The 9,928-nt window shown below is 38.7% G+C and overlaps 1 protein-coding gene across 1 annotated transcript in view; it reads left to right on the top strand.

The window, feature by feature from the left end:
* The first annotated feature begins 998 nt into the window (after positions 1–998).
* The window catches only part of pcnx1 (pecanex 1), a 44,766-nt gene continuing 35,836 nt past the window's right edge, over positions 999–9,928 (top strand). Inside the window, exons 1-4 of the mRNA XM_038274892.1 lie at positions 999–1,348; positions 4,277–4,491; positions 7,920–8,022; positions 9,560–9,593. Coding sequence (XP_038130820.1) covers positions 1,196–1,348; positions 4,277–4,491; positions 7,920–8,022; positions 9,560–9,593 — 505 coding nt within the window. The 5' untranslated portion in view covers positions 999–1,195. The remainder of the gene's footprint in view (positions 1,349–4,276; positions 4,492–7,919; positions 8,023–9,559; positions 9,594–9,928) is intronic.

Raw genomic sequence — 9,928 nt, 5'->3', positions numbered from 1 at the left:
ACAGAAGTTGTTTATAAAATGTAGAAGGGATGTTAGGACAACTGTTTGTGTCATTTTCTCAGTAAGTGTACCTAGACACTAAATAACCTAAAACTAATGCTTTTGGAATGGGAGAGGAAGCTTGGTATGACCGCATAAAACATGCAAACTCCATGCCAAAAGATAACAGGACGGTATTTAAATTCATTTACCGGTAATAATCTGTGCAGCCCACAGGAACGATGAAAAAGGGGGAATATTTTGCATCCTCTTGTCTTTCAACATGTGGCTACATTTGCTTAAAAAAAATTGAATGTTTACTTAATTTGAAAATGAAACTTTAAAGAAAATATTTTGATTTGCAAATATAAAGATCAACGCTAGGTGTCACTATTTTTGCGTATCCTGTCGCTTTGCTATTGAATTGTGTTCTTTTCAGACATTAAAATAGAGTTGCTTATTTCTGGAAAAACAAAATAAGGAAAACTGGTTATTTTTTATTTATTTTTTTTGTACATTTTCCCAAGATGACTCATTACTTGCATAAAAATGCAAGAAACACATCACTTGAGCTTCAAAGGCGACCATATTGGGAGTGGCTTTTCTTTCCACTAAAGGTTTGTAGGTTACACGCAACTTAATATGTACAATATACTAATTAAATCTATTTTTATCATTAGTAATATTTTTTGCTATTTTAATTCTGCAACCAAAATTTAATGTCATTGCATCAACCCTTAACTTTATTTTAAATGGCCGACCATTTTTATTTTGTTCTCAATGTGGCTTTCAATACCACTGCCTAGTGTGGAAATACATCAATATGTATGGTATAAGAATAATCAAAATAAAATTATCTCCCCATATAATATCTTCCTTTATTCGGGCAACCCTTCCAATATGGCAGCTTCACTGACGTATGAATACAGATTCGGCGTCTACGCTCCTGTCTTTCCAAAGGAGCTTCCACGGCGACTGCGTGTTGATGGCACGAAGAAGAGCTTATCCCGCAGGGCGTGGAGGATCGAAACAGTGCCCCCAGCTGGCCGAACTGGGCTAGCATCAGAGAAGATGGCTGCAGAAGGGATTTTTCAGGCCACTGGCTGAAAACAGAGCACCGTTTGTCATGTTGAGCGAAGAGTAGCCAGCGTGTCAGGCCGGTTGTCCCGTAGTTCGGTTCCGTCTGAATTATTTTGGAGGGGAAGAATCGAGCAACATGGGGTCGCAGACTCTCCAGATCCTGAGGCAGGGGGTCTGGGCTTCAGTCACAGGCGGATGGTACTACGACCCCAATCAGAACACGTTCGTCAACGCTTTACATCTCTACATCTGGCTGTTCCTGCTATGTTTCCCCTTCACTTTGTACATGGTGAGTAGTTTTATCAGTGTTTAGGTTTATGTGGATCCTATTTTTCAGTACAATTGTGGTCGCAAGTTACCGAGCTAAGTGTCCGTTAGGTTAGCTGGCTCTCTGTCTATTATCTGGAGCGGGGGGACAATGTAACCTTTTATACCGATTTTACGTCACTGCTCTTAAAAACGCTGCTCTTTAAGAAACAACCGGACAAAATGATCATCAGCAAGTAGCGAGGAAAACTAACAATATATATATATTTATTGTCTCTCCTATAAATGTACTGTCCATGATCAGGTCAAGAAGCTCTTTTGTTTAAATTTGGAGTTAAAGGTTGTTTAAGAAGAAAAAAAATACAAAAACAAGAGTTTATTGCTCCTTTACTGTCTGTAATCACTGAATTTAATTCCCATGCTTACAAAGAAAATCTATTAAAAAATAAAAACAGAAATTTGGGGGATATGTACAATTTCTTTCAGGGGGGGGGATCAATTGTTTTATACAAACTAATATCTTAATTTATTTGATCAAATTTAGACTATTTTTCTTTTTAGAATTGATGCTATTTAGTTTCCTACTATTCCTTAGTAATAGTATGGTCATTTCTGTCCCCCCTTTTACAATCAGACACATGATGACTACGCTTTGACTTTAACTGAACCCGTTTTATTTGGTCAGAGGAGATTGAGATTGGGCTTTTTAAAATTAAAACAAAGGATGATCATTTTTGAAAGGCTCCTCCTTTCCAGTGTTGAGTACGGTAGAGGATCTATCATGCTGAGGACGGGTTTCCGTTCTGAAACATGCGGCCAAATTAACATAGAAATTAGACACCATCTTCCAAGGACGTCTGAGTCTGCATGTACAGCTCGCAGACACAGAATATGTGGAAAAGCCCTTCCTGCTCCGTTTAGTCGGATGGAGGATCTGTGTTGCTGTGAGGTGTTTTCTTTTATAGCTCCTTTGTCGAACGCACTCATTTGTTAATAGTTTTTTTTATCATACTGATCAAAAGTGATGAAAATTGTTTCTAAATTTTAAAGGTTTTGTTATTTTAGAGCAATCGATAAATTATTTACCACTTATGCCAATAAACGACTAAAACCAGCAAAAAAAAGAGAAAAAAACAAAGTAATGTATTTTCTAATCCATATTTGTGGCAAAAATAAAAGTCTATGTGGTAGATTGAATTTTTGTTGGTTTTGGATGCCAATCCTTAGCTCCTCCCAGGTCAGGGGAATGACCTACTGACCTCTGAAGCTGCTTTTCCAAACGGTTTGCAGTTTCAGTTCTATTCTTGGATGGGAAATGTGTTGGTCAGCGCTGTGTTTTATATAGTTCTGCTGTAGTTTATGATGGCTTGTAGAAAGAAGGCACAAAGATGGCTTCAGAGAGCCGAAGACGGCGGCTGGAGCTCAGACTGGCTCTGGTGGACTTTCAATTTCTGCACCCCAGCATCTGTGAAGTTATTGAGTAATAACTGAATTTTGGCTCAATACTGACTCCTTAATTTTTATTTCTCTTTCAAAATGCGTCATTTTATCCCTATTAATAAACTACAGTGAGCACAGACTGTAGCAAAGCTGTGCACTGCTGCCCATCTTGCTGAAAGACTGGTACTTCAGTTTTACCTTTCCTGTAAGAAGGAGAAATTAATAAGGCAAAACATTACTATTTTCACTGTGTTATTGTTAAAGCTGAACGATTTAGAGGGGATAAAAGGGGTTTAAGATTCATGGCTGATTTAAGGATACAAGAATTTTTCACCGCCGTACCAGTTCATGTTTGTGTGTTGTATGAAATTTGGTTCCAGAGAAATAAGCTAAATATTTAAGAAAGAGAAATGGATGAGGCTGAGTTAAGCTGGAGTTCAGTAGTCTAACTATGAAACCTCAGATAGTTTTCTGTCTGTTATTCTCGATGAGATTTTAATAAGGAAAGCATAACGTGTTCAGTTTGTGCTGTTTAAGCAATAAAGAAACATGGTTGGAGTTTCCTGATTATTTCAGGGAAACACAATTTATCTGCTTTAACCTCAGCCTCAGTCAATGCTAGCCTTTTGTTATTAAATTTATCAGTATCTGTTGGATCGGTGTTCAGCTGGAGCAATGTCAGCGGTGTGGTCATTTATTATTTAAACGGTAGCGATATATACGTAGTGCTTCAATAATGTCAGTAAATATTTATCAGGCTTTGCAGCAGTATTGATATCGGAAATCGATACCTGCTCAGATTTATTTTGATGACTCCTTTGTACTCCAACAACTGGCACAAACTTATTACAGTCGGACAGTTCTTCCAGATAAGCTTATTGCATGCAGTGGTATTTCAAAAATTGTTCTATTCAGAATCAAACTTCATATAATATTGATTCAGCAGCTTAACGGATCATTTTTAGGGTTTGCATCAAATCATATAACTATGTTTGTAATAAAGAAGAGGAGGGGATATTTTTGTTTTTATGCTTATCTGCATCAGAAAAAAGTGTTTGGTTTTTATATTAGGAAGGAAATGACTGGTTTGTTGCAGGGTAGCTATAAGCTAAAAGCTGTGTTATTCTATTTACCAGCCGTGCCGTGCATCACTTCTTTCCATTTGCTATGTTTTGTTAAAGTTCAGATTTTTGTTAGTCTCTCTTTTTTTGTTTAAAATCAGTTTTGTGTAACGTTTATTATCATTGTACCAATTTAATCACGGACATCAAAAAAAGGGAGAAAGAAAAAGCAACGTTGGATTCAAAAATGCCTGTTTTATGCTTTTATGTGATGCTTCCTGAACAGTTTCTGCTCCTTTGTTCTTCCTGCAAACTACTTATGAATAACCAGTGTATGCTGTACTGTACTGATAGCATGAAACTGTTGTATTTGTGATTATGATCTGAAACTGAAGTTCTTCTAACATAAATCATGCAGAATAAATATCCCTTCCCCTCTTGTGCCTCAGGCTCTGCCACCAACCATGGTGATAGTTGGGATCTACTGTGGTGTGATTGCTGCCATGTTCCTGCTGCTGAAGATGGTGAACTACCGTCTCCACCATGCCCTGGACGAGGGCGAGGTCGTGGAGCACCAGGCCAAGGAGAACCAGAGCCGCAGAGGAGGCACAGAGGGGTCTAATGACGGTGGCGCTACTCGTCGGGAGGACAGCAACGGCCCGGGGTGAGCTCACCAGTTACAGTATGAGAAAGCGGATGAGTAACTCTTCTTCAAAGGCTGTGTCAGAGCATCAAGCACGCGGTAGCCATGTTTTCTGATCGATGATAGCAAAGGATCACATGCAGCGGAGAGTGTGGGTGGGTCAGGAGCCGGCCGATCAAGGGAGATGTAATCTGGAGCTGACTAATGGGACTGAGGTCAGTGGTCTGCTTCTCTTGTGGTGAGGTGTAGACACTCAGACCGCTTGAACGGAAGCAGCAGGTCGTTTTTTCTTTTTTTGATCTTATGACTGCCACATAAAAGGGCAAACCTTTAATGGAATAAAAAAATACACGACCTTATAAATACAAATATATAATAGTTGTTCTGTGTGCAACATTTAAGCAGGAAATGTGGCATTTAATAGCGCTCTAATCAGTTTAAGACTGAGATGCATTCATGAGTAAAATGTTTTTGTTGCTGAAAAAGTTCCTCACAAAAGTTATCCTACCCTTTACCCATTTCTCATACTTTTTTTTTAATTGACCAATTAAAGTAGTGCAAAACTGTGGGAAAGATGCAGCAAATGCAACCAACATTGGGGAAAAATAGTTTTTTTTTTTATTCGCATTTTGAAGTATCGCATAAAAATGAGTTTGATGGAAACAGGAAAATTCAAAATCAAATTACTAGAATTAGCTAAACGAGGTTTTGTGCTGGCTAAGGTAGCTGTTTTTGGGTGGGGTTTGAAAAAGTAAATACCCATAAGAAGAGATGGAAACAGATTTATAGAATATTTACTTCGCATGTCTGATCAGCTGCCGACTTCCATTAGAACCTCGTTTCTCTCTCGACGTCAAATTACCAATTTTAGCTGACAAGATAAATTCAGTACTGATTGCAACAAGTTCATTAAAACCTTGCTCCATCTCTGATCTATGATCCATGCTAGTTTTTCAACTTATGACATTATGCTTTGTACCGCCTTGTGAACTTGCTCAAATGAATGGAAATGCGTCTAATTTGCATTTTCCTGTCCTTTTTAATGGTGCGTTCACACTGGAGGTGGTGGCAACGCTGACAGCGGTGGACTCAATTAGAATCCCAAACCCTGTGGGGAAAGGCAGTGAAGTGAATTCCATGCGGTGAGAGCGTTCACTGTTCCTCCCCCACCTCGTGCTACTAGACAGAGCAAAGGTGTTGTCAAACAGCAGCACCACATGGAGAGAGCGGAGCAGGGATCAGAGAAGTTGAAACGAGCTTAACCTTTCTATGAAATTGCGACACGGCTGAAATGGAATACAGAGATAAACAATATTAACAATGGTTGAAATAACGAATGCTCTCAAGAGCTCTTTAGGTAGCTTTAAAAAAAGCCGCTTTAATTTAGTGCTTGAAGGACTGTTGATCATCCTCTTTTACCTCCAGCACAGAGCCCTGTCTGTCAGTGCACACAGCCCAACATTGGTGCTTTCTGAGGGGTTAGATTTACAAGGAGATACGGCTGAATCCGAATCAAAGCAGTGTCTGGATGAACCAAAATGGACTTTTCGTTTTGTTTTTGTTTGTTTTTTCAGTGCTGTTGGAGCTTTTCCAAATAATGATGTTCTCCAGACGATTCAAAGCTTTTTTTAAATAAGGAACAATTTAGCAGCAGTCCATGATGTTAAGTTTCACCTGCGCTTTTATTGTGAAATGCCAAAAGCGAGACCTTGACCAGAAGTGACACGGGGTTGCTAGGGGTAACAGCAGGTCAAAAGCGAAGGGTCTGGGAGGCTGGTTATTTACTAAATATTAAACAATCATTTCAGCCACTAAATAAGGTAAACATGCCCTCTGTTCTATTCAATGCCAGCACAGAAGGACATGTGATGTTATGCAATAACTTTATATTAGAAAACGAGTGCAGCACTAGCATCTGATGGGATAGCAACGCCATCGGCTGAAATAAAAAATTATTGTATCTTAAAAACCAAATCAGCACAAATGACAGTTTTATCTGCATAAATAAAGTAGCACTAAAAAAATAGGCTTGTTAATCTGAATTCAATTTGGAGCTTAATGGGGGGATAGTTGACTTCTGGGTGAACTAAAAATAATCTTTAATATCTCTAAAACAGCACCACACATGATTTTTAGTTTTTTTCCCAAATGACCATTTAAAATGCACCAACCTGCACTAAAGAAGCATGTATGTTTGTAGTGGAATACAGTTCGTTACTGTGTAGGTGCGGGAGCTAACGCTGCATGGTAGTGGCAACAGCATCCTGTGGGGACTGAGCTTGAGCTGTTTATTGTATTTTTTGTATAGAGAATTAAAAATGGTTTAATTTCCCAAATGTCAATAGCTGTTGTATTTATTTACATATTCATACATTATCAATCCAGACTTTGCATATTTCTTTTTGAAAATGGAGGTTGAAACTGCATCAGATTTCTTCTGCTTTAAAATGAAGCTTTATTTTGCTCTGGTTTATCACATGACGAAGGCAGAGACTCAGTCAATATGTTCATTGACTTGGTGTGGCTTCTGCCTTGACAAATTCATCACACTTTATCTGTTAGTGACAAAATGTTGAAAAGTTTTTAGTTTATGGATGATTTTCCCAAGGCAATGTATTGGATTTTAGAAAAAGCTCATATATAAGTCATTTAAGTAATTATATGCATTGTTTCTACAATGAGCTGCTCAGTGAGGAGCTTGGCTTTAACCGTAAAGCCTTGATCTACATGACAGGTTTAGTTATTTAATGGAGATGATTAATGTAACTCTGGTGGAATGAAACAAAAAAAACAGCATATAAGGTTTTTTTCACTGCCCATGAATTGCAGAAAGGACTCATATTCCCATTCCAGATAGAGCGGTTTTAGGTCAGTGGGAGACTGGGAGAAAAGCAACAAGATGAATGAGGGCTCTCAGCCGCAGAGACGGTTACAGTCACTGCCTTCCCTGCACATCTGCAGCAAAGGTCCAGCTGGTTTTAGTTCAGCTTAAATCTACCAATCAGAGCTGATTTCCATTAAGGTTGTTTTTTGGCAACTTGCCTGAGCTTGACTTTTTTTTTTCCTCTGGTCTGACCCGTTAAGGAGATTTTTTTTTTCTTTTTTTGGCATATGGAAATGATTAACAATCTTGGTGGGATTTTTTTCTCTTTCAACATACCAGCTGGTTAAACAAGCATGTCTGAGCTAAATATAAACCTGGTGAAAATCTGCATGAATGTATTTTTTTTTTTTTTCATTTTTTAGTTTCTGAATCTAAATAAAACCTTCAGAATGAAGCTCTGATTAACACATTTCACTGCAAAAAGTGTTTTCCTCTAAACTTGGTGATTCTAGTGGACATAAAGGAAAAAAATGCTAAGTATAACCTCAGGGTCTTCAAAGAAAAGGGTGCCTTATCCACATGTTCTCAATTCATGTTTTGTTTTTTTATTTATGTTCTGCTAAAGGGACCCTGGAGGGGGTATAGAAATGGCAGATTTTATCCGACAAGAGACTCCGCCAGTGGACTGCAGTTCGAGGAACTCCTATATTGGGATGGAAACTAATCCGGTAAGGAAAACAGCAGGTCTCTTGTTTACATGACTAAAAGAAGATTCAAACTATCTAGTTCCACTTTGTAGAGATGGCAAACTCAAATCGTTTATTTAAGTTTAAGTCTTAACGTAGACTTTTGCCCTAAAAACTTGCAGCACCACCATTTTTGAATGAATACACCTTCATTAGTAGAAGAGTCATGCTTTTAACCAGCATAGCTTAGCAAGCAATCTTTTCCATATGGGTTTTTAAAATGATCTCAGTAAATTATGGTATCAATGTACCAAGTGTGCATTATTTGCCTTCATGAGTGAATTAGGACTCCTCTGTGTTATAACATCAGCATTAAATGTTTTTCTTCTTCAAGATCCAAAATAAGCTGGAGCTCAAACCAGGTAAAAATAAAAGCTGGGAAGAATTAGTTTGATGTTAAAGGAATAGTACACCCAAAACATGATTAGCCTTCATTTTCTACTCACCCCCATGCTGAACAACACTCTGGAGTACTTTTTTGATATCTCAAATGCATCTGGAGATCTGGGAGGCTTCTTGCTGTCTGCTGACATTCAAATAATGGAGGTCTATGGTGCCCGAGACAGAAAGGTCCATAAAAGTCCACAAAAAACGTGTCAATATTCCTCCATACTGCTCGTCCAATGTATTCCAAGTGTCCTGAGTGGGTAGCATCCAGAATTTACTCGAAACGAAGTCATTTAGAATGTTTTTAGAGCATAAACAGTAGTGTATAGGACTTCCTGAAAGCGCGCACATGCGCGTTCACGACGCTACGGAAGCCGGCAGACCAAACCAGCGCATTCAGCTCGGCAAAGAACTCATGCTCTTCCTCAACACTGAAGTCCTCAGACATTTTTCTTTCGTTGTTTCTTTCTTTGCACAGGTAAACAGTACATTTCTTCTTCTACGCTTGCATTATTGGCAGAGCAGACGCTGAATGCGCACTTTCATCTGGTTTGGTCTGCCGGCTTCCGTAGCGGCGTGAACGCGATAGTTTTGATGTTTCTGAGACCGGCCTTTTATTAGAACCATATATTAGGATTTGAAGTTCCCCAGGCGGAAAGAACCTGCTGAAGAGGCTTTAGTTTATCTCTTCTGGTCTCAAAATCCAACATGGCTGCCCGTCGACTGAACCGCTGTTGTAACTGAATGTTGATGTAATCCGTTAAACTCTCATTGTTTAGCTTCTGTTAGCAACCATGTAGCTGTGGGAATAATTTAGTAATACAGAATAAGTGAGCAGTTTTTATTGCAGCAGGACTCAACAGTGTTGCTATGTGAAGTCTTCCTGTTGTTTTGAAGCGGGGGAGATCCCTGCATAGCCTGCTCTCAGCACTTATCTCCTCCTGTATTCAAAGCAGCATAGCGCTTGCATAATCTGCGTTGTTCAGTGGTGTTCTTCTTCCCCATCTATGTCATACTACTAGTTAGGATATGTATAAACAATTAACAGTGCCAAATGACTCGTCTTTTGCTGATCATTCAGTTTTTTGATCTAATCAGCTTGTCTCGTGTTTGTTTTGTTTTGTTTTTTCAGATTACATCAGCACATAGAGCAGCAGGGGTCAAAGGTAAATGGAACAACACTCCACCTTCTGAATTATGCTTTGGCTCAAACTACCTTTACTGGCATCCCTGATAATGTCTGTGAAATGCAGTTTTATTCTTTTATTGTGGGAGCAGCATGCTTGTAATTCAAAGATTAATTTTAGGCTTTTCTGTGTTGGATCATTATCTCGTTGAAGGAATCAGGGATAGTTTATTGTGTTCAGTTTACAGGCCAACAGACGATTTTAGATTTCCTGCAAAACTGGATATTAAGATCAGTGTTTTTCAGGTTTTGATAAGTATGATTTAAAGCAGTGGCCTGGTGTTGGTCCGTGTGTCATTAGGTACTGGGCAGCAC

Source organism: Cyprinodon tularosa, unplaced genomic scaffold (genome assembly GCF_016077235.1).
Source record: "Cyprinodon tularosa strain WSP-4 unplaced genomic scaffold, ASM1607723v1 ctg939, whole genome shotgun sequence".
Lineage (NCBI taxonomy): Eukaryota > Metazoa > Chordata > Actinopteri > Cyprinodontiformes > Cyprinodontidae > Cyprinodon > Cyprinodon tularosa.
The sequence above is the reverse complement of the archived record's forward strand: the minus strand, read 5'-3'. Positions and strand labels throughout refer to the sequence as shown.